We start from the raw sequence: 24679 nt of genomic DNA, 5'->3' as shown, positions 1-24679 counted from the left end.
TTCTCGGTATCTTTATTGTCGCTATCATTTTTACACCGATCTGGCTGTTTTTGGATATTACTTCTGGAATGATTCAGAATTCACCTTTAATTTTTGCAGGTTGTTAGTATTTGAGAATAGGATGGTCATAGTTCAGGCTCAGCACTCTCATCCACGTGAGGAGCAGGTATCACTTCCAGCCTTAGCCTTCATCTCTATCTAGTGTGAGGATTTTCTGGGTTTTAGTCCTTCTCACTTAGAGGCCAGTTATTCCTTTTTCCTTTTGTTTCAAGCAGTTTTTCATCACCACCTGTTCTTTCTTTTTTGGAAGTTCATTTTTTGATGAAAGCTAAATAGTTTTGCTGACATAAGAAGTTCTTTTCATCTTTTATAGCAGGGTTTAATGTTTTTCTCATGAAGAGAGACTATAGACCCAAACTTGGATCATGATTAAAATTAAGACATTTTCAGTGAAGGTACCATGTCAGTGTTGATGGCAGCTGGTGCTTCTTGCCCTTCTTTTAAGCAGTTCAGGGACCCTTTAAGAAGTTAGGCATCCAGCTGCTGTGACTAACCATGGAAAAGCCTTCTTTGTGCAGGAGAAGGGTGCTCATTTCAACCTCAGAAAGGGTTTCTCAGAAATTAGTTTCTCACTTTGCTTACCTGTTTACCTAGGCTGTACTAACTAAATATTTGTTGAATGAGTAAACTGGTTTTTTGTTGATGGTGGTAGGGTTTTTTCCTTCTTGCTTTTTAGTTTAATTTTTAAGTGAAGACTTAGGTGTGATTTAATTGTTTGCAAATTCAATAAGTAGATTATTCTCAAATAGAGTGTTCTGGAAATCTGAAGAAAGGCTGACGATAACAGCAGGGATATTTATTAGATAATAATTGTAAAGAATTGCTTGGCAGAACAGGTTATTTAAACATTTCCTAAAGTTCCAAATATGGTTGTATAATCTCTTTACATAGTGGTCTTTAAAAGTAAGATTATTTCTTTTAGTTGAAATATTTAGGGTGGGTTTTTCAGAAGCATGTGGTCTAGTTTGTAGTGTTCTGTGATCATATAAGAATCAAAAAGTAAGATTAACTTTTTATTCATTTGTAGAAAGACAATTTATCACTCTCAATAGGAATATTTAGAATAGTGTAGGAATGGAAGACCATTAAACCACTATCCCCCCTGCTCCCCTGTGCCTTCACTGTTCATCTTTATTTGGGATTAAAAAATGTTCTAGCAGGTCTTTCTTCCCCCCAGCTTTACTGAGCTGTAACTGTTACATAGGGTTGAGTAACTTTAAGGTATACAGTGTGATGATTTGATACAAGTATATTTTGCAAAATGTTTAGTACAGTAAGGTTAGGTAACACATCCTTCACCTCACATAATTACCACTTTGTTGCTGTTGCTGTGGTGAGAACATTAAAGCTTTATTCTCATAGCATCTTTCAAGTGTACAATACAGTATTGATAACTATAGTGACAATGCTGTACATTAGATCCCCAGTAGCATGTCTTTTAATAGTAGTTGGGCATTTGTATTTCTCCTTGTGTTAAAAATTACTGTTTACTAGAGATGATATATATATATTTCATTTTTCTGTAGTACTTAGTCCTGTTATAGCATTTGTGATCACATAATATTTTAAAGATAAAATTTCATTTGCTGTTAATTTACAAAAGACATTTCATTATTCTCAAAAGGAATATTTAAAATAGTATAGAATTAAGAAACTGTTTACTCCTGTGTTCCTTTTTTATTAAGCTGTTAATCTTTACTTTGAATTATGGATTTGCTAGCCAATATTTGATAGTTTCTAGTTATTAGAGATGGATTCGTGTGTGGTTGGGTATGCCTGTATATGTATGTGTGTGTGTGTGTGTGTGTGTGTGTGTGTGTGTGTGTGTGTGTGGATGTAAATATCACATCATATTTTAAAGTTTCTCATCATAAATTTTCAAAATCTCAGAGATTCCATGTAAAGAAGAGTGCAGTAAACTAAGTTTATTAAGCTCTTTATGAATTCTCATTTTTTTAATTGAAAAGCAACATAATTAAAAATAGTTGACACATTAATACAGTAAAGGTTAGGGGGATTGTATTCATAACAGTAATGTATGGTTTAAAACTAAATATTTGAAAAATTTTAAAAGAAATATTGCTTATGCATTTTTTTGTTAGAGTTTAATTTCCCTTTTTTTATTCTAAGGAATAAATAAGTGCAAATTAAGTTTTTGCTATAAATGAAGAAATTGTCATTTATATGAGGTTTATGTTTTTGTTACTTACCTTTAGGCATTGCTGACACATAAACTTGGGAAAATAAAAGTATCTAGAGTAAATATTCTCTTCTATAATATTTGTCTGAGTGGGTTTTTTATCCTGCAGTTTAAGAATGATGTTTTAAAAAAACACTTTTCTTTTTTTCTTAGCCTCTTGAATTGCTTTGGCACTCATTAGATGAATGGCTAGTTTTAATAGCTACAGAATTAATGAAAAACAAAAAGGACTCAGCGGATATCACTTCTATTTTACTGAAACAAAAAGGCCAAGATCAAGATGGTACTTCCATTCCTGCATTTGAACCTCCAGGACCTGGGAGCTATGAAAATCTATCCACTGGCACAGGGGAATCTAAACCAGATGCTCTTGGAGGGAAACAGGAAGCCAGTGCAGACTGCCAGGATGTTATTTCTATGACAGCTAACCGGCTAAGTGCTGTCATTCAAGCTTTTTACATGTGCTGTTCTTGTCAGATGCCTCCAGGGTAAGAAGGTTTCTGCTTGTTTTGTGTGCTGATCTCTGCCTATCAATAACCAATGTTGTGGCTGGAGCAGCCCTTGTGGTTCTTATTATGATTGCAAGACACCCTTCAGCAATAACCATCAGGAAACTTTGAAAAAAAAGAAAAGGTTTATTACTTACAGGACGTGGAAATTACATGACACACCTGGGGCCACACAGCAAGGTTGCCAGTAGAAAGAAAGCTCGAGGGCCTGGGGTTCTCTTTTTATTGGAGTTGAAGGTAGAGGCCTAGGGTTTTGAAAGCTCACTCTTTATTGGTGAATTTAAAACATGAGAGTGGGAATTTGAAGCATGAGAAGAGAAAACACAAGTGGCTCAAATGGTCAGTTATTGAAATCAACCAAGATCTCTAAAACAAAGGAGCTTGGAGATGGAGGGGTGGGTCTTTATCTAGTTGTGGGCCTGGCATTATGTTTATTTGAGATAGCCATCTTTGAAGCGGATGCCTCTTTGAAGTGGATAAAGTGGAGGCAATCTGCTAGATTTTCCTCGTTTGCAGTCTGAATGTATCTGGTGATTTTTCTGAGTGGCCCATATAGCAACAGGCACAAAGATTGTCCATATATGAGCTGTTGTTGTTTCTCTGAATTTTACATCAAGTTGTCCTACTTTATATTGTATGGATTTGGAAAAGGAGCAGTTTTAGTTCTCAGTGATTCCAAGTGAGAAGGGTGGGAGAAAAACTGGAAACATTAATTTGGAGAATTGTAGCTGGATATTGGAGGAAATGAAAATTCAGCATCCAGTACAGTTTACAGGTAGAAAAAGAAAACCTCAAAGGCAGTTAACAGGACTAGAATCTGATATCCACAAGAGTGCTTCCTTCTAGTATAATTTTTCAGTGTGGTACAAGACATGTTTACTAAGAGAACCAAATTTATCATTAGTTCCTCTGTAATAGAAAGCCAAAAGTGGATAAACCTATGTTTAGTAATTAATGTGTCAGTATCTTACCTTATTTGGAAATGACCTAGATATTCAGTAAATTTTCCATCATTTAATTTAACTTAGCAAAACTCTGAAGTTTTTAAGTTACCAAAGAGATTTGGGAAACTCTTTTTAAGTAGACATACCATGAAACATAGCTATTGCTGAAAAGTTCACCTAAACTTTACTCCACTTACATCTGTTTAAATCACTTGTTCTTAACAATTATGTCTAGATTACTCATGAAAGTCTCATTAGGCATTAGACAAAATTGGCTGTCATCCCAAGCTATTTTTCTTGCTAACAAATTGTGTAACCTAGATAATATGAACTTATTTGAATTGTAAACCCAAGTAGAATAAAAGCTGCATGTCTGCATTATATCTAATGTTGATAAATCTGAGATATGCCTTTTTAAATTAAACCAACAAGTTTAAACTACCTTTTATTTACAGAAGATTATCCCAGATCACATGAACTTGAAAAACGTTAGGGTTAGTTTATTACTGAGTTTTAGGAATACTTAATTCATAGTATTTATTTTTAAGCCAATTAAATACAGCTCTTTTACAAATTAATTTTGTCAATACCATCCAGAGGTAGAGAGAAAAAAAAATCACTTGCATATAACATACATCTGTATAGACATACATAAACATGCAGCCAGACACAGAGACCCTATAGCTTCCGTTCTAAAATTTTAGCTGTGGATCAGGTACAACAATATACAACTTACTAGTTTACAGACTACCTTTGAGTCCAAATTGTGTCTGGCAGATGGAACAAGTTAAGGTTACCTGCTCCAGCGGTTAAAGCTTTTTACAAATATTTGTGGAGAAGACTTTTAAGATTTGTATTTGTCTTTGACATGTTTTCTTAAGGAGGGTGTGGACTAGATTTGGGGTAAGAGGTTTTACAACAGTTTATATTTTAAAAGGCCTCTTTCCCTTTCTCTTTTTCCTTCAGGCTCAGGTGATTGTGGGCAGAGTTTTAGTTACCTCCTAGGGTATTTGTATTTCAAAAACATGGTAAGACTTACATCTTAAGGGACAGAGAAAGAATGTAAGTTTCCTCCTAGGATTTTTAGTGCCTTTTGGATGGTTTTGGCAGTCCCAATAAAATGTAGTAGGGCCAACCTGTAATTAGGGGGAGTGTCCTGTAAAAATAATTCCCTGGACTCAGGGTCAAATGGGGCTTCTCCAGGGTTGGAAATGAAGAGGGGGTCACTTGGGTCACTATGGTCATGGAAATGATAAATCCATTGGACCATGCCAGTTTTGCACAGCAGGAGATGGGCCTCATCGTAATGTTTTCCATTCACAGTGAGCCTTAGCAGTATGGAAGAGTCGGCATGGTGCCAGGCATTAAATATCCAAGTGAGGAGAGGAGGTGCCCTGGTATGAATATTTGTGGCTCTGGGTGCTTTTGCCTTCTCATATCCGTTTTTTTTCCTCACTTAGAGGCCTTGCTAACCCTGTCGGCTTTTGCCTTGGTGGCAGGGATGCCTTGTGAGGCGTTTTTCTTAGTTCTGCCCCGTTCAGGGGAAAGCGGAAAGGGGCTCAGCATCTGTGATCTCTTGGAGGAAACAAGCTTGTAGTCCAGATGGATCTTTAAGAAAGTTATGGATTTTAGGGTCTTTAGAGATACTGACCAGTTGATGCATTTTGGTGGTCGCAACAATTTAGAGCTCATCCTAAACAAACAAGAAAACCTGGAGTAGTCTGCTCCCTTCTCCTCTTCCTGTTGCATAAAATCTTTGAGAAGGGTTTGAATTTTGAATTAAGGAGTGGTTTTTGAACTCAGTTTCTACTTCTTGTTTTTTTTCCTGTTACCTTAATCTTATATGTTGTTACTGGAAAATTTTAGATGACGTCACTGTTAGCCCCTTTGCAGGTGGCTGCTTTCCTTTCAAGGGGTCCCAAGAGAATACTCCAGGATTGTGGTCGGCCTCTGTTAGCACCAGATACTCAGGCTCTTTGGGAAAAGCCCCCAGGCTTTTGGAATGTATTGGGTTGGCCAAAAAGTTCGTTCGGTTTTAAGTAAAAATAGAAGACACATTTTTCATTTTCACCAAGAACGTTATTGAACAACGTATTCATTAACCGAACGAAGTTTTTGGCCAACCCGATGATATCAAATTCTTGGCATGTTAGTATGCATAGCATTGAATAATGCCCAGGTAGCGACCAAGGGGTTTTGCGTTTATCAAAGAGTCGGTGTACCTCCTCAGTGTTCTTAGGAAGCACTGGCGCTTCATTTTTCAGTAGCGTTATACCACGGATTGGACCCGATATCCCATTGGGTTAGTGGACAAAGAGTGACAGTAGTGAGTGAAGTGGTGACACAGACCATAGGCCTCTGGTGTATTTTCCCTCAGGTGGTGCCATTGGTTTCCACTGTGAGGCTATTTTACTCTGCTAGGTTAGGACACTTAGTCTAGGCACAACATACTGACACCGTGGTTACAGACAGAGGTCTCCCCTCGTCACCTACGGAATCTTCTCGTGCCTTGAGCCCAGAGCCTTTCCTTGGGTTGCGGTAATAGCCTTGCTGTCCAACTCAGTTTCCTTAGCTTTCCTTGGCCTTGAGGCGAAGAGGATCCTCACACACATTAATAGTCATTCAAGGCCTTTATAATTAGTGGTCTCATCGGCTCATTAGACCATATATGGCCTTGATCATACTGCTCTGAGGAGATTGTTGGCAGCTGTGACCTTTTGGGTTGGATGTCTCAGGCAACACATGACAGAGGCAGTACGCAAAAGCACGTTGCTGCAAGGCAGATCCCCAGCAAGCGGTGCTCCTTTCCCAGATGATGTTACTTACCTGAGTTAGGTGGTGGTAAGCAAGCTGCAGCCAAAGGGCATTCCTCTTGGTTCCCTGCAGGGCAGTCCTGCAGTCCTGCTGAGTACACCAGTTGTTCTGTGTGCCAGTCTCCACCTATCAATAACCAATGTCGTGGCCGGACTGGCCCTTGTGATTCTTCGTATGATTACAGGATGTCCTTCAGCAGTAACCATTGAAAACTTAGGGGGAAAAAAGTTTTTTTACTTATAGGACCTGGAAATTACATGGCACACCTGGGGCCACACAGCCAGGTCATCATGGGGGAGTGGGGGGAGAGAGAGATAAAGAGGGAAAGAGCACACACAAGCCTGGGGTCGAGGGCAGGGGACTAGGGTTTCGAGGTAAGAGTGGGAGTATAAAGCATGAGAAGAGAAAAAAACAAGTAGCCCAAATGGTCAGTTATCAAAATTAACCAAGATCTCTGAAACAAAGGAGACTCAGTGGGAGGCATCCTGGCTCTTTATCTAGTTGTGGGCCTGGCATTGTGTTTATTCGAGATAGCCATCTTTGAAGTGGATACTTCACCAGTCAAACCTTAAGTCAGGCACTTGCTTTACAGAGTAGAGAAAACCCAGTTATCTGGGCTTATGCTACATGCTTATTATTTCCTTTTCTGATAGATGAAGAAAAGCTATAATTTTTTAAATAATTGTAGAAATAACAATACTTTGCTGTTTTTGGTTGTTTTCTGATCTTTAGGATACTCATTGAACTGATCTGGAATTAGTACAGAATATTTGAGTTTTAAGCATCATTTATGTTATTAACATGTAGGATGGTGAATGTCACTTTCTATAGGATCATTTAACCATGTATTGGAAACATAGACAGAGATGCTTAAAATTTCAAGGTTTTTAAAAAGTCACTTGTTTATATCATCTGTTAATGAAAAGTTATTATAAATTGACTAGGCATGCCTCAGATTCCATAAAGACAATCCAAACCCCATTTTTTGTGTGTGTAGAAGCCAGTCCAATTCAACACATAGTCACATTTGCCATATCACCAACTTTGGTCTGTGTGTTCTGATTGTTTTTTACCCCCCACAGAATGACTTCACCCCGTTTCATTGAATTTGTCTGCAAACATGATGAAGTTTTAAAATGCTTTGTTAACAGGTAAAGCTTTCTTGGTTTCATGGACTACTATTGTAGCCTTTTCTTTCTTTTCTTACAGTTTTTATCTCAACAGAAAAAATATTACTTCTGTTACTATTCAAAAAATGCTCAATGACAAGTACAAGTATAGTAGGTGTGGATTAATATGTATTTTTATTCTGTTTCAATATCTGTATATCTAAATTTGCATGTCACTTAATGCTATTCATCCTTCCCATCCATGTAAACAATGTGTTTTTCTTTTAGGAATCCCAAGATTATATTTGACCACTTTCACTTCCTCCTTGAATGTCCTGAACTGATGTCAAGATTCATGCATATCATAAAAGCACAGGTAGTGCTTTTTTTAATCTTGTTTTTAGAATGTCTAATGAATACTGTTCAGCTAATTTGAATACTGTTCAGTAATTATTATACTTGAGACCACCTGCTGTAAGTGGAGTGACATTACCTTATTCTTTACTTTAGTATATGGAGTTACATTAGTATGTAACTTTTGTATGAGGAGTAACTTTAAGAAATGTGCATTGAGTGCCTACTATGTGCAAAGACAACATGTTGCCACATTGCTGAAATGGAACACTAGTCCTATAAGGCTGATGGTCCTTGGGGATTTTATCCCCAAATACATTTGGGAAATATAACACATGCCCTGTTGGAGATTAATAAAGCATATCAGCAGCTTGCTAAAGGCTTTGAGAAGCCCTTTGGTAAAAATAATAATTCAGCTTTGTTAGTCTTCCAAACTTAATTGACCTGAGAGCTTTCCCTGATGAGGGTTCATTCCATATATCTCATGTTTCATGAAACATGCTTGGGAAAAGCTTGTTTTGCTACTTAGCAGCTATGTGACTTTGGGCATATTTCTAACATCTTTGAGCCTTGGGTTCTTCATCTGTAAAACAGAGATAATGACACCAACCTCATAAAACTTCCATGGTGAATAATAAGTTTTAAATAGTGACTTGTATATATGTTCAATAAATGGTAGTTGTTTTGTAGATAGAAAGGATATGTTCTGTCTCCAAGGGGATCTTAATTCAGTCTAGCACGGGAGATAATAAACGTACCTGTAAAATACAGTAATTACAGTCTGACCTGATTCTTTAGGAGTTTAAGGGAGGAAGAGCTTGCTTTTGGCTGCTGTAGTCAAGGGAGATTTCAAAGAGGAGGTGGATTTTAATCTAAAAAACATGCAAAATTTTGAAAGGAGTAAATGGGGAAGATGAACATTCTAGCCAAGATATGGGTCAGGACATATAGATGGAAAAGTGTATTAAAATACAGTGGGTTAAAGCAGAAATTTTGTGTAGGTGAGGAATGAGATGTAATTCTGGGAGGGTAGATTAGGGTTATACTGTATGGAACATTGATTGCCAGATTGCAGACTCTCCATTTGCTAGGCTGTCAGGAGCCACTAATAATTTTAGGAGAATGACATGATCCTGCAAAGTTTTAGGAAATAATTTGTCTGAAATGTAGGCTAGACTGGAGGTAATGGTTTGGTTAGTAGTCATAAGATAAAGGCTATAGATATTTTAAATTGTCTTCAGGGACACTGATCCTTTTAGAAATTAAAGAAAGCTAAGAACTAATCTTTATAAAATTATACACATGTATATAGGTCTCCTTTGGCATCTGTTTAATAATGATGATGTAAAAGATAAGGTAGTAGTAATAACTTGCATTTATTTAATGCTAACTTTATGTCAGGTTCCATACATTTTTTCACATAGATTATTTTATTTTTGTAACAATCATGTGAGATAGGTACTCTTTTACTGAAGCCGGAGAGGTTAAGCAACTTGTTTAAGTCATTCAGCTACTAAGTGGGGGAACCAAAATTTAAAAGTCCATCTGGTTCTTAAGTTCATTTTCTTAATCTACACTAAATTACTCCATTCTAGGGTAAATGAGATTATAGGTGAAAGAAGCTTTTAGTTTTTGAAAGAGGTAGTTTGCTATATTTAATACTGTCTCTGCATTTCACTTCATTTTCCCTCTTCCATTCCTGCAAAAGCATCTGCATTAGCTACCCACCTTTTTGACCCACGGAGGGGGTTTTGTTGCCTGACCAGTGCGGGTGTCCACATTCATAGTGGTGGCCCAGTGAGGGGCTTGGACATGCTAAGGAGGGTGTTTGTGTAGAAGAGGAGCTCAGCACGGAGTATGTGAGTTGGCACGGTATATGGAGGATGTCCAGTGTGCAGGGTGGTGACAGTTGCTCAGAGTAATTTGACAAAGCTTGAATGGGGTATAGGGTATCTATGCAGTGAATGGTCCGTGTCAGTGACAGAAGATTGATTATATATGAGGTGGGGCAGTTGATTGAATAAGTCAGTATAGTAAAGATAATGTGTCTCACTGTTGGAGAAAGTTCAAAAATGGAGGAAAACGATGAATCATGTACTATTGGATTGGAATTGGAGATATCACTGTGAACTTATAGTTTCCTATGTGGTTAGATAGATACAGCAAACCTGGCATCCATTTCTTGGTCTCTGAATACCATTCTCAATGAACGAGGGCCTGTTGGAGAAATGGCTAATTCAGAGAAAGTACAAGATGAGCCTGGATCGTCTTATTGTGCCAGAAAGTTGTGCAGAGAATTATGAGGTTATGTCAAAACGGTTCAGAAGCAACTTGAATGGATTCTACTGGCCAAATCTGGAACAAGTTGAACATCAAAATAAATAATGATGGCAAAATATTGCAAATAAAATCAGAACCTGTAAGTCTATAGTGAAAGAATTAATGAATAAATGGAAAGTTTGATGAAGGGTGGAATATTTTTATAGTCTCAAAGTATCTCCTCTTAGAATGCTAACTAATTACAAAGATTAAAAAGGAACTTTACAGTGGAGAAGCTTGGCAGTGATCACAGCAGACATACCAGTGTGCCAGCTGATAGGATGCACTGAGAATATGGTGTCACGTCTTTGATATTCCTGTCAAAGATGCATACCCTGAATTTAATCATGAGAAATCATCAGACTAACTCTGAGAGACATTCTACAATATAACTGACCTGCAATCTTTAAATGTAGGTCATGAAAATTAAGAAAACACTGAACAGCTGTGCCAGAATGAAAGCGGACAACTGAACACAGTTCATGAGTCATTATGCTATATAGGACATTATATGGATCCCGCAAAAACTTGAAATGGGGTCTGAAGATTAGATATAGTAATATATCAGTGTCAATTTCCTGATTTTGCTGATTGTAAGCTGCTTGTGTAGGAGAATTCTCTTGTTTGTAGGAAATACACACTGAAGTATTTAGGGGTAACTGGACATTGTGTTAGCAATTTACTTTCACCTTAGGGGAAAAAGAACACCCCATTGTACTATTCATGTTAGCAGTTTACTTTCCCCTTAGGGGAAAAAAACCCCCACCATTGTACTATACTAAGAAATTTTCTGTAACTTGGAGGCAATTAAAAAAAGTAAAAACAAAAACAACTACCTCTGCTAAGGGATTGACTTCTTCTTCTGTTGGTGGTTTTCAGGTGGCCTGCTAGTTAAAGGGAGAGACATTTTGTATTGCTGTACAAATACTATTAAGAAGAGCCTCTGTAATCAGTCCTGTTTTGTGAATTATTTTATGGAAATGCAGGTACTCAGAAAGTTTACATACAGAAATGTGCTCTTTGGCTTTGTAGGTATATGGATGTGTGTGTGGATGTTTTGATCTTAACAGATAACTTACTAGCTTTTAAAGGTAGCATTTTGTACCTTTTAATGTTACATTCGAATTACTTTTAAAAAATTGCCACTTGTATTTATTTTCAAATGGTCCACATTTTCTATATGAAGGATAGAATTTAATATTTAATATCTTATAATGGCAGATAAGTTTACTGTCATTTAAAGTACTTATTCGCAATAATTTTTACGTTGTTGTGAGTGATAAGAACAACATCTATTAGCATTCTGGGAGTTGAGTATTTGCACAAATTACTTAACCTCTTGGTGCTGCATTTTTCTCTTCTATGAAATCGAGATGATAAAAGTCCCTTTTTCTCAGAGTGTTGTGAGGATTAAATGTGAAAATGCATGTAAAGTGCTTAAAATAGTACCTGGCTTATAGATGCTTTAATAAACGTTAGTTAATTTATGATTATTATTATTTTGTTCTGTATTTGCATTATTTCATTTAATCCTCAGAATTAGCCCTTGAAGTGGTATTATTTTCCCCATTTTACCGGTAGGAAAACTAAAGTTCTGAGAGGACTTGTAATTCCCCTAAGATCACAAACCTAGTAGTGGCAGATCTAGGATTTCAAACCATGTTTATCAAACTTCAAAGCCCATATTTAAATACATTAATTCTGTGTAATATTTTTTCTCTCCTCTTTTACCTAAGTTTTAGGAATAATCAGCATTAAAATTTCAAGCACTTAACATTCTAGCCTGTTTACTAAAAATGAAATATTTTATTTATATGACCAGTAATGAATATAACAACAGCAGCATTTTATTCAAAATGTGGAAAACTGCTAGAAGTATGGACAAAATTACACATTTAACTTTGGAAAAGGGAGCATTTACTCTTTTCTTATTGAAAGAACAGACATTAAAAGGCAAAAATTAATCTTGCACAGTTATTTTCATAAAAATATTTTTATTAAGAATTAATAAAAAGATGTTTAAGTCTTTTGAAGAAAACAAATGTTTAGTTTAGCTCAGATGAAGAAATGTACTGGTATCCTAAAAATTGCATGAGAGAGAACCTCTTTGTGGTGTTGGACATGAGTCGTATTTATCTCTTGAAACTTTTGGCTTTTGTGGTATTGCACCACCCTGGTTCTCCTTTGACTTTTCTAGCTGTGTGTATCAATAAGCAAATTCTCAATCCTGACCTGTGATCATAAACTTCTCTGTTCTTGGTGTTTGTCCCTGTATCTTTAATCTCTTGAACAAGGGACATTACCTTGTCTCCCATTTCAGCTTTGTTCATGACTCTCTTTCTAATGTCTCAACTGCAGAACGTTCTAGTATTTATTTCTAAGCTCTTAGTAGTTATATCCTAAGTAACCTTAAATTCAGAACATATAAAACCTCATTCGTTGTCTTCCACCAGTGCCTTCTAGGAGTGGGGTAGACGGTGGTGGTGCTGGGGTTCCCCCTCTAAGCTGTTTCTGATTTTAAGTTCTGCCCCTAGAGATCTTCTTTTACTTTTCTTCTTTATTCAGAGGAGTAATGTCTTTCAGATTTACTTCATTGTTCTTCTTTCCTACCATGACCAGGACCGTATCAGTCTATACGTATTATTTCAACTGCTGCCTAGATGGCCTCCCTTTATCCTGGTACTACTCTCATTTTAATGAGTGCATTTACCATGCTATTCCTCTGGCCAAGTATCTTCAGTGGCCACTGTGTCTTTTACTTGATTCGAAAGATCCATAATTATGTCCTTGATTTACTTACAAAAACTTCCTTCTTTCAATATGTGTAGGGTTATGCCGGCGCCTTCACTGCATCTTCCGCGGAGACACAGTTTCTCCTTCTGAGCCTTTTTCCTTGTCTCCCTTAGCCTGGTGTGCTTTCTTTTCCTCCTGCTTGAGCAAGACCTACCCATCTTTAAGTCCTGGTTCAGACCAGGACCTCATGAAGCCTTTGTACTCCACTTATCTGCACAATCTCTGAATTCTTAGTGCACTGTGGTCTGTACTTCACTGTTTAGAACTTGATATCATTATGTGTTATATTGTTCCAATGTTATTCTCATCTCTTTAAGTGTATTAAACAGTTTTCAGCAATGAAATTTTTACATTTTACACATCCTAGGTACTCAATAATACTTTCTGATGAATAAAATTACAAATCACTTACAGTTTGCATATCTGGCAAAAGAACAAAAGGTAGAGACTTTATTTACTGTTCACGAGATCTTATTCTTCAGTTTTTAGGGTGGAGGAAGGGAAGAACAAAGGATAACAAATTCCTTTCTAGTTGCTGCATATATTCAGAGGATGGAAATTACAATTAGCCATAAAGATTATCTTCATAGAAAATTAAATGAACATGCAACATAATTTTTCTGGATGTGGAAATTCATTCTTACAAGCCTTCTTGGGTTTAAAAGAAATTGAGAGTGTGTTCAATTGTATGTCTGATATTGAATTCTTTTAATTTATCAAGTCTTTTCTGTTGATAATATAGGGAATTAAAAGAAATATGCTCTCTAGGTAGTCAAAGTGTTTCAGCTCAGATCTGCCTTTTTGTGAATAGTGGATGCAATGTCAGAACCTTATCTGGAACTACTTATTATAAATAAAGGTCTAAGAATGATTATTTGTAGAAAGGGCATTTAGCATGCTAGTTAAGTAAATCTGACAGTTAAGTGACTGAAATACTGCTAACATATTTCACTGTTATTTGTTGGGGTAGCCATTTAAAGATCGCTGTGAATGGTTCTATGAACATTTGCATTCAGGACAGCCAGATTCAGACATGGTGCACAGGCCAGTGAATGAAAGTGATATCCTGCTAGTTCACAGAGGTATGTTTAACAAAGTGATGTGTGTGTGAGGCACAAAATACTAGTTATTGTAAATTTTAATATGTAAAATTAACCAATGCTACATATTTAGATTCTATTTTTAGGAGTAGCTGTGAAGTTGTGTCAAAAGCAAATTGTGCAAAGCTAAAGCAAGGAATTGCTGTACGGTTCCATGGGGAAGAAGGCATGGTGGGTATAAAAATAAGTGTTGTTAAGATCACTGTCTCTAAAAGATTGAAATGCCCTTCAGTAAAGTTTAATATTTAATTGATAATGGAAGAAATTTAATATAATTTTAATGTTATTATTATTTAGAAATAAATTTCACCATATATTTCTGTTGATACTTAATCTTATTTTCTTGAACTCAGGGTCAAGGTGTTGTGCGTGAGTGGTTTGATATTCTGTCTAATGAGATAGTCAATCCTGATTATGCATTGTTTACCCAGTCAGCTGATGGTAAGTTGTACAGTCTAGATGACTTTTTCTGTGAGTTGTCACATTTTCAGACTACTTCAGTGCATTTTATCCTTTGATTCCTATACTAGCCCTGTGAGCTAGGGTGGTTGGATATTCCCTTTTCATAGAAGAGGAAATTGAAATTCAGGGTTTTTGTTTATGTTAGCAGTTAATGAGTGGTAGGATCTTGAGTGGAACCTGACTCAGCCTAGCATTCTTTCCTCTGAACAGTTGGTTCTCAAATGCTTGTCTCAAGGACTAGTGCTGGCCTCAAGGAAGTTTTCATCAGTTCTTTGTATAAAATAAAACTAAATTTATTCAATTTAAGGATCATCCTTTAGTCTACCTTTCTTGAGTTAAAATTTCCTTTTATAAAATCATGCTAGTAGATGAACTTAAAAAAGATACAAGTCCGTGTTGGAAAAGTTAAAATTTGCTAACCCTATTTGAGTTTCCAACTCTTAAAAGTTATTGGTCATTAAAAACAAAGTCTAGAAATCATGGTGTGTTAAATCTTAACTTATAATCTGTTTGTTTATAGTAACTTTGTTTTCAGCCCTTTTAAAAGATTAAGACTTGGTAACTAAAAAGCTCTTATTTAACCATGTAATGCAAATAAAAACATCATTGAAATGATGTTTGCTACCTACTGAATTGTCATTTGATACGCTAAATGGCAATGGTTACCACCTCATTTGTATGATATACCTGAGAGTTCTTTAACTTAATAAAGACTTACATCCAAGTGAAGGTGGGATTTCAGTTTTTGAATGCTCTGTTCAGTTGCTTTTATTTCCTGAAAAATTTTTCTTTCCCAATGTTTAAATTCTCCTATAAGGAGAGAGTGTCTTATTAATTGTAGTTTCCTATTGTATCCAACCAAACCAGCAGCAAATCTCCATTGAATAAGAAGGATGACTGTATGAGAGGCAAGTGGGGGTGGGCTGCAGTGATGCTAGAGAACTGCAGATATTCACCTATGTGATGGGCTCCTCAGACACATTCAGTGTATTTGAAATTATTTAGGAATATGGGACTTCCTGCTTTAATTCTGTAACCTTTGATTCTTTGCTCTGAGATGAACTTAGTGTCATTGTGATTTTACGGCAATTATGATGAGGCCCTAGTTTTTTAGGCCTAATCTTTGCAGCAAGAGTTAGCATTAAAACATTGTATTTTAGATTTATTTCTTTTCTTTATAGTCCCTTATTCTGAGTTGTTTATTTAGTTTCATATCTGAAAAACAGATTTGGTGTGGAATCATTAGTTGAGGTGCTTATTCTGCAAATTTATGGCAGGTAATATGATGAAGCACATAGACCATAGTTTCTGATTCGTCCTTTTTGTAAGCCATGTATGTCTTCTCTTTGGGGCTGTAATATTAATAAAATATAGATGAAATATTTTCATGTTCTTATGTTTAGTTGACAAGAAGAAAATTACATTTAGGGTTCCTAAATGTGGAGAATGTTTGGATAGACCTAATGTATGTAGTAATTTCTTTAAAACTTGCTTTCTAATTAAATTAAGATGCTTACTATAGAGCAATAGTAGTGTAGTAGAGTGGCTAAGAGTTTGGCCTTTGGCACATTCCACTGAATGTGAATCCTAGCTCTGTCCCTTTTTCTGCTATGATCTTGTGCCAATAAATGTAGTATTTCTGGACCTTGATTTCCTTACTTGAATATGGTGATAACCTATGTTTTGTAATATAGTGGGAAATCAGCTGATGTGTAAAAATGGTTAGCCCAGTGCCTGGCACATAGAAATCAGAAGTAAATATTAGATGCTATTATTGTTATTTTTTTTTAAATATTTTTAAAAATTAATTTTATTCTTTTTTTTTTTTGGCTGTGTTGAGTCTTCATTGCTGCATGTGGGCTTTCTGTAGTTGAGGCGAGCAGGGGCTACTCTTCATTGTGGTGCACAGGCTTCACACTGCGGTGGCTTCTCTTGTTGCAGAGCATGGGCTCTAGGTGCGTGGGCTTCAGTAGTTGTGGCACATGGGCTCAGTAGTTGTGGTTCACGGGCTCTAAAGCACAGGCTCAGTACTCTTGGTGCACGGGCTTAGTTGCTCTGCGGCATGTGGGATCTTCCCGGACCAGGGCTCGAACCACCAAGGAAGCCCTATGCTATTATTACTATTCTGTGAAAATGATATTTTCTTACTGAATAGGGTTTTTCTGAGATGATGAAATGTCACAGTTTTATTGGTTTTGAACTTAAAACATGACAAAAACTTTATATTCTATCCTAATTCACTTTCGAGCTAAAAATTATTATTCATTTCCTGAAGACCTTTTCCCCCGTGTGTTTCCTTTTTTTCTTTTGACTTCTCTGTATCTATTCTTTTTAATAACCCGAATTTCCCAGAAAGTACTTAGAGAAGGAATTATACACAGACCTAGGGGAGGAAATAGGTAAAAGTATTTCTGATTATTCTCAGAATATTGTATTTTTGGAATAATGGTTATGTTTGTCTTTGAAGTCTTTCTTCATCTCACAAAACTTTGTTTTGACTTTTTTTTTTGGCTGTGCTGGGTCTTCGTTGTGGCATGTGGGCTCTCTAGTTGTGGTGCGTGGGCTTCAGAGCTCGCGGGCTCAGTAGTTGCGGTGGGCGGGCTCTCCAGTTGTGGCACGTGGGCTTAGTTGCCTGCAGCATGTGGGATCTTAGTTACCCCACCAGGGATCGAACCCGCGTCCCCTGCATTGGAAGGCGGATTCTTAACCACTGGACCACCGGGAAGTCCCTGCTTTGACTTTTAATACCCAATCTTATATCATGACTGGGAATGATTCTCAAAAGGTACTTAACAGTGGATGACTAGCTTCATGTGGCCCTTTTAAGTCATTCAGCAATAAGCTTCCAAATGTGTACCTTGTATCTAAGTAAACTTACTGGTCATGGCAATTTAGTCCAGTGCCAGCACTGATAAATCAAAGACCAGCAAAGCACAAAGAGTTAAAATATGTATGCTCAATGGCCAAACATTTCACTTTCCAATACTTTCACTTTTCCTTTGTTTATTTATTTTTGATGCTATTTCATTAGATTTATCAGTCTTTCTATTTGCCCAGGTGCCTAGAAGAGAAGTAAATAGCATGAACTCAGTAAATATTTGTTGAATGAATGAGAGGTAGTGGTCACACAGAAAAAATAAGGAAGGTTATTTAAAGTTGAGATCTTGGTATTAGGTTTTTCCATTGCACTACATTTTTGTTTTTGAGACTTTCTTATTGTGGTAAAATATACATAACGTAAAATTTACCATTTTAACCATTTAAAAGTGTACGCTTCAGTAGCATTAAGTACATTTACCACTATCTTATTTCCAGACTTTTTTTTCATGTAACTGGAATTACCCTCCATTTCACTAGAGTTTGGCAATAGTCAATAACTATTGCTAATGCTGTTTTTACTTTTATACCTCAGTGGTACTTATTCAAACTTGATTATTTGTCATGAGGAAAACAGTTGTACATTAAAAAATTTTAGTTACTCTCTTGTAGTGCTCAGTTCCTTAAGGAGCAAAATGGTAGTGAATACCTGCTACGCTGGGCATGTATAGGTGAATGAAACAATGTCTGCCCTAATTCATAGCCTAAGTAGTTATTTCCACACTGCCTGGGAAAACGTGTGTGTGTGTGTATGTATTTCTAGGATCTCTCTGACACCTCTTCCAACTACTTTCAGTGAAAAATATTCTAAAATTTTCTCTCTGCACAAAGACTTATTCTGATAAATGTGTGAATTAATGATTAGTATTTCCAATTCCACTATTAAATATTCCACAAAGAACTTTCTTCGCTGAAGAACGTTTATACATAATGTAACCTTAGCTTTGCTGAAGTTGTATGTGAACTAATTTACCTGCATTGAAATGATCTCTCTTATGCATGGTCTTAAAAATAAATTATTTTGTCTTTATTTTAATAGGAACAACTTTTCAACCTAATAGCAACTCCTATGTAAATCCTGATCACTTGAACTATTTCCGGTTTGCTGGACAGATCTTGGGATTAGCTCTGAACCATAGGCAGCTGGTGAACATTTACTTCACGAGATCATTCTACAAGCACATTCTTGGTATGGCTCCATTGTTATTTCCTTAGACATTTATTTAAAGTGTTTTTCTTATAGGCTTTAGTGAAAATTAAGTAGATACATGGTGGCATTTTGGGTGAATAATTTTTGTTTTGATTGGAGACAGTCTGTGTATGTAAGGCATTTGGGGGCCTGAGGGAGAGAAAAAATAACCTACATTTTTGATTTAAAAAAGTTTTTTTTTCCATTTTAGTGTGTGTATGTTTATGCTAAAAATGCATTTTAATATGAATATACTTAAGAGAATTGGCACTTTTTAAAGTTTATAATAAGTTCCTGAATAGCTGTTTTAAAGAAAGGTTACATTGTAGAAATGTAAGCTTAAATTTACAGACTTCCAAATTCAGGAATTAACATTCATTTAAATCATGCTGTGAATTGGATTATATTTTGCAGTTTTACAGAGTATCTGTAGAGGGCAGTATTTCACCATTAAACAGATAAGGAAAGGCAGAAACATTTAGAATATAACTGCTGTATGTTTGCATTTTTAGGTATTCCTGTGAATTACCAAGATGTGGCATCCATTGATCCAGAATATGCCAAAAATTTGCAGTGGATTTTAGATAATGATATTAGTGATTTGGGTCTAGAACTAACTTTTTCTGTTGAGACTGATGTGTTTGGAGCAATGGAAGAGGTGCCTTTGAAACCTGGGGGTGGAAGTATTCTTGTAACACAAAATAACAAAGTAAGTATTTGAATTTTTACCTTAGCCATTGTTTGTAACTTAGCCCTGATAGTTTGCTAATTACTCTTAAGTCTCCTGGCACTAGCCAGGAAAACTTTAGACTTTTGTAACATTTATAACAGATAAAATATTTAAATTAACTAAACCGTCAAATACCAGACTTCGAATTATAAAGGATCATTTCATTGTTGTGTTAGATATGCTGAGGCAGTTCCTGAAGCAGCCTAGAGCATCGTTCAGTTGATTGTGTAAGTTGGGCATCTGCATATCAAAACATTTGATTAGAAATATAAACTTACATCAATATCATATTTGCACTAGATCACTATTTCATGTTTTAGAAGTACGGTATTAATAGTTTCAATAGAGAGAAGAAATCCCAGTGTTTAAACTTTGTACACACTTTTGGGATGCAGTAAATTCTACGGGACCTCTGAACTTGATCTTTTTTTAACTTTATAACTTGATTATTTTTATTTATTATTATATCTCCTGTTTGTACATATTTTTTAAAAACTTGGTGCACGTTTTAAATTACACTGTTGAAAGTTAATATTACTTTAATATATAATACAGCTTTATTTTATGTTTTGATAGATTATGTAGGAAATTGGGAGTCAGAAAATCTGGTTTTGGAATTCCAGTTCTATCACTTACCAGTAGCAACTTCTGGTAAAACAGGACTAAAACTTTTTTCCTTTCCTTTTATTGGATTATAATTCCAAGACAGCTTCAGAATCAGCTAACTTAAAAAATAATGTCCACTGAATCATTTTGTAGACTAGAGATATAGTAAAATGTAGTTTGTTTTTTTTTTTAAAGCCAAAAGACTTGGCTGTGTTTTAACCTCTTTGAGCCTCAGTTTTCTCTTCTGTGTGCTTGGGATAATAATACCTCCCATACAGAATTGGTGCCAGCATTTTTTAAACTGAAAAACACAACACAAAAGTTAGTTTTTATTGGATAGTTTTCTATAAAAATAGGTTCCTAGGTTTCACATATCTATAGGAATGAAGACCTAAATTAAGCTAGGTAATTTTACCTTTTGAAACTTAGATACTATACATATTTTAAAAAAAAAGAAATTTAGTTTTTGAATATAAAATCAGGACCTGAGTTTTTGTACATTTATACTTAGTAAAGTTTTAGTCTACCCTCTCATTTTACACATGAGGACACTGAAGCCTGAAGAGTTAATGGTAAAGCTGGGGCCAAAACCCAGGTCTCCTAGTTTCAAGTCTAAGGTTCTTCATCCTGTTAGTAAAAGTAATCACACTGAGGTAGATCTTACTTGATTTAATATAATGAGTCACATTAAACTCTGGAAGATTAAAATAGTAAAATGCTTAAAATAATTTTTTGAATCTATATGAACTTGCCAGTGAATGGAAATTTTTATAAAATCTTCTAATTATTAGATTGTCCACCTCATAGTGCATTTATTATTTTATTTTACAGTGGCTACCTCCTCTCAATTAGGGGTAATGAAGTCATAAAATCTTCATTATAAGCAAGTGATTGCTTTTCATGAGAGAATCTCATACATGATTCCTATCTGTGAATACACTCTCTGGTGATTGGATTTGTCACTCCTCTCAGATATATGAAAAGTGGAAAGGCTCATTAACAATTGCATGGTAGATAGCTATATTTATACTTGTATCTCCTAACAGCCTCTCTTCCATATGACATGATTTTTGTTTAGATTTTTTAAATACGTATTTTATTCTTTTGCATTTGTGTTTTTGTATTAAAATCTAGAAAGAAGGAAGATATTTAATAAATAATAACAAATAAGAATACACTTACATTGAGGCTTGATCGTGAGTCTAGCCTGAGGCTGGAATATTGCTGTAACATGAAAGAGCTTGGATGTTTTGTTTCTAAGTTTAGCACATTTTTATTTAACTATATTATTGACATTGTTTTGTTAATGACAGGCTAACTTTGATGATGAGGTTCAGTAATATAGAGGTAAAAGCAGGATCTCAATCACTAATATGTTAATTCTCAGCTTTTGTTTTTCTGATACAAACATTTCTCACAATAAAATGAGCCTCTCATTTTTCTAATATTACTAGTAAAGGTCAAGTGTAATTGTATATCAAATTGTTGATGCTTAAGCATTTAATGTTCGTGCAATAAGCAACCTGATTTTTTAAAATTAAAAATCTTTAAAAACATAATAGCATCTTAAATTGATCACTTGATTTAGAATTGTTAAATTATTCAATTTACAAATAAAATTTTCAAACCGTGTTCTTTAGAGGTGTTATTGTTATATTTTAACATACATTTCTGTTACTCTAGGGTCAGCCTTTTACTTACTTAACTTTAGGTATAAAGTTATAATTGTCACATTTGGCGTCAACTTCAGAATTTCTAAGCATATTGAAGCTTAAGTGACTTGCCAAGCATGTTAGTAAGAAGAAGTCGATGTAAGCTAATCTCCACATGGGGGAGTCATTTATTCCTAAGTTTTATTGAAAGGCTTTGGTAATTGTAGACTGAAACCAAATAGATAAAATACCTTTGTTTAAAGAAAGTATATTAATAAATACAAGTAATGTAGGCAGAACAGTATATATTCCATATTTGAAATAAAATTCTCTTTTAAATTCAATTTTATATCTGTCAATGATTTGTTTTAAAATCTAGAGGAAAAAATAAGATCACTTGGTTTCACTTTAGAAAATGGCTGAATTACCAGGAGCTGAACATTTACATTTAAATAGTATTTTCAGCATTTTAAAAAGTTTTGCTTTAACTTTTCACTTTCACTTTTAAATTCTTGACCAAACGATAAAATTGTGGAACCATAAAACCTTAAGTTAGGAGTGACATATTTTTGCTAGACCTTCAGTTCTAGCTCTTAGTACTGAAGAGTAAGCTCCGTGGCTTTTAAGTGTTAACAACACTTTTACCATACTAATCATAAAGTTCATTAAGTCTGGGAGAGAACAAAATGGGGGGGTGAGATGGGACAGATATCAGGGAATGGAGGAGGTGGCATGGAAGTTGAGTTATAGAGGAGAAGCATTAAGTGGTCAGATAGGAGTGAGGAAGGGGAGAAGGACATGTTCTGGGCTTATAGAAGGGCACAGAGATGGCAGAGCATGGTCTGTTTGGGGAACCACAGGTAGGTCAGAGTTGTAGATCTTAGCGTAGATTGCAAAGTAAATGAGTGGGAAAAGATAAGGTGGGAGAGGTAGACAGAGACCAAATTCTGAAAGACTTTGCGTCCACAATTAGAAATTTGAAAATTATTCTGAAGGCTTAGGGATGATTGCAGATGCTGTAGAGGGCACTGACATGACTGAATTTATGTTTTTTAAGAAAAACAACACCAATCTCAGCTTGGAGTGTGAAGAATGGGTTGAAATGGGGCAATATTGGAGTCAGGGCAACTGATAGGTGATTGTGGCGTTGCTCTGGGGAGCATGCATGAGTGATTTTATAAGACAGTGGCAGTGAGGATGGAGAAAATGAGACATCTTTTGAGGATGTAGAATTTGTAGAACATGGTAATTAGCTGTTTGGGATGGTGAAAAAGAAGAAAGACTCCAGGATGAGCCACTTAGGTGGATGGGCTCTAGAATGATGGGTGGTGGTGTCATTCTCCTAGTCATCAACCTCATCACATCAGTTGTATTCTCTAGTGATGATAATAGCCACTGCCTATTGAGTACTTTGGGTATATTTCATTTATTCGAGTTGTGTTCTTTATGCATTTCTCATTTACTATAACAGCCTTTTGAGATAGTTATTTCTATTCATTCAGTGTGGGAACAGCTTTAATAATAAAAGCGTCTTACATGTATTAGGTGTTTATAATGTGCTAGGCACTGTTAAAAGTGCTTTATGTGTATTAACTTACACTTAAACAATCCTATGAGGTATAGATACCCCTTTCTACAGGTGAGGAAACTGAAGCATAGAGAGGTTAAGTAGCTTTCCTCCAAATCACAAGACTAATAAGTGGTGGTTTTGAATCCAGACAGTCTATAAATTTCAAGCCTGAGCTTATAACTATGACACTATATTTCTTTAGAATATAGACAGACAAATAACTGTCTAAGGGCTCAAAATTGGTAGACCCTCAGTTTAAATCGAGGTCTGTATGGTTGTGTAACTGCTGGGCCTCTCATATACTAAGGCACTGAATATGAACAAGGTAGCAAATACAAATTTAGTGTGTTTTCCCAATTTATGGTTAGCAAAGGGCAAGGATGGGGAGGGAGGGATAAATGAGGAGTTTGGGATTAACAGATACATACTACTATATATAAAATAAACAACAAGGACCTACTGTATAGCACAGGCAACTATACTCAATACTTGTAATACCCTGTAATGGAAAAGAGTATGAAAAAGAATATATATATATATATATATATATATACACACACACACACACACACATATATATATAACTGAATCACTTTGCTGTACATCTGAAACTAACAAAGCATTGTAAATCAACTATAGTTCTATTTAAAAATTTAGTATGTTTTCCTCCATTTCATTTTTATTTGGTTAATACCTTATATTTTATTGCTAGTTTAATTTGATTTATTTCACATACAAGCACATTTGATACCCATCCAAGTACAAAATACAAGCTTGTCTATATAGATTATTGACTTAAAGTGGATTCCTATGTGTATCTTCAGAAAATATACTATGAGAGATCTTTTTATTACTCTGAAAACTTTTAAAACAGTTTAGGTCTAAGGTTCTCCATATTGAGTGTATGTATGTATTTTTAGATTGGGTTTTAAATTATCTTTAGTATCTTTTTGTCAGTGAAGGAGGACATACTTTCCTCTGCATTTTAGTCGGTATATTCTAAAAATTCACTTTAAAAATCACCAAATCCGGGGCTTCCCTGGTGGCGCAGTGGTTGAGAGTCCGCCTGCCGATGCAGGGGACACGGGTTCGTGCTCCGGTCCGGGAAGATCCCACATGCCGCAAAGTGGCTGGGCCTGTGAGCCATGGCCGCTGGCCCTGCGTGTCCAGAACCTGTGCTCCGCAATGGGAGAGGCCACAACAGTGAGAGGCCCGTGTACTGCAAAAAAAAAAAAAAAATCACCAAATCCTTGTAATGGTAACCTGAAGAGTCACTATTTTCAATGACTGAATTTGTTCTACAGAAACTGATGTAATAGGATTTTTATCAGACTATCAGTCTTTATAACTAATTAGTGACCTTAAAAATAAGAATAGGGCTTCCCTGGTGG

General features: G+C 35.6%; 1 protein-coding gene across 4 annotated transcripts in view; it reads left to right on the top strand.

Annotated features, from left to right (window-relative positions):
• The window catches only part of HACE1 (HECT domain and ankyrin repeat containing E3 ubiquitin protein ligase 1), an 89009-nt gene that overhangs the window by 44849 nt on the left and 19481 nt on the right, over window positions 1–24679 (top strand). For all 4 annotated transcript variants that reach the window (XM_024755854.1, XM_024755861.1, XM_024755849.1 and 1 more), the window contains 8 exons: window positions 2414–2748; window positions 7610–7678; window positions 7925–8012; window positions 14073–14184; window positions 14276–14373; window positions 14556–14643; window positions 18581–18730; window positions 19243–19439. In XM_024755854.1, coding sequence (XP_024611622.1) covers window positions 2414–2748; window positions 7610–7678; window positions 7925–8012; window positions 14073–14184; window positions 14276–14373; window positions 14556–14643; window positions 18581–18730; window positions 19243–19439 — 1137 coding nt within the window. The remainder of the gene's footprint in view (window positions 1–2413; window positions 2749–7609; window positions 7679–7924; window positions 8013–14072; window positions 14185–14275; window positions 14374–14555; window positions 14644–18580; window positions 18731–19242; window positions 19440–24679) is intronic.

Source organism: Neophocaena asiaeorientalis, unplaced genomic scaffold (assembly GCF_003031525.2).
Source record: "Neophocaena asiaeorientalis asiaeorientalis breed wild unplaced genomic scaffold, Neophocaena_asiaeorientalis_V1.1 scaffold105, whole genome shotgun sequence".
Lineage (NCBI taxonomy): Eukaryota > Metazoa > Chordata > Mammalia > Artiodactyla > Phocoenidae > Neophocaena > Neophocaena asiaeorientalis.
The sequence above is the reverse complement of the archived record's forward strand: the minus strand, read 5'-3'. Positions and strand labels throughout refer to the sequence as shown.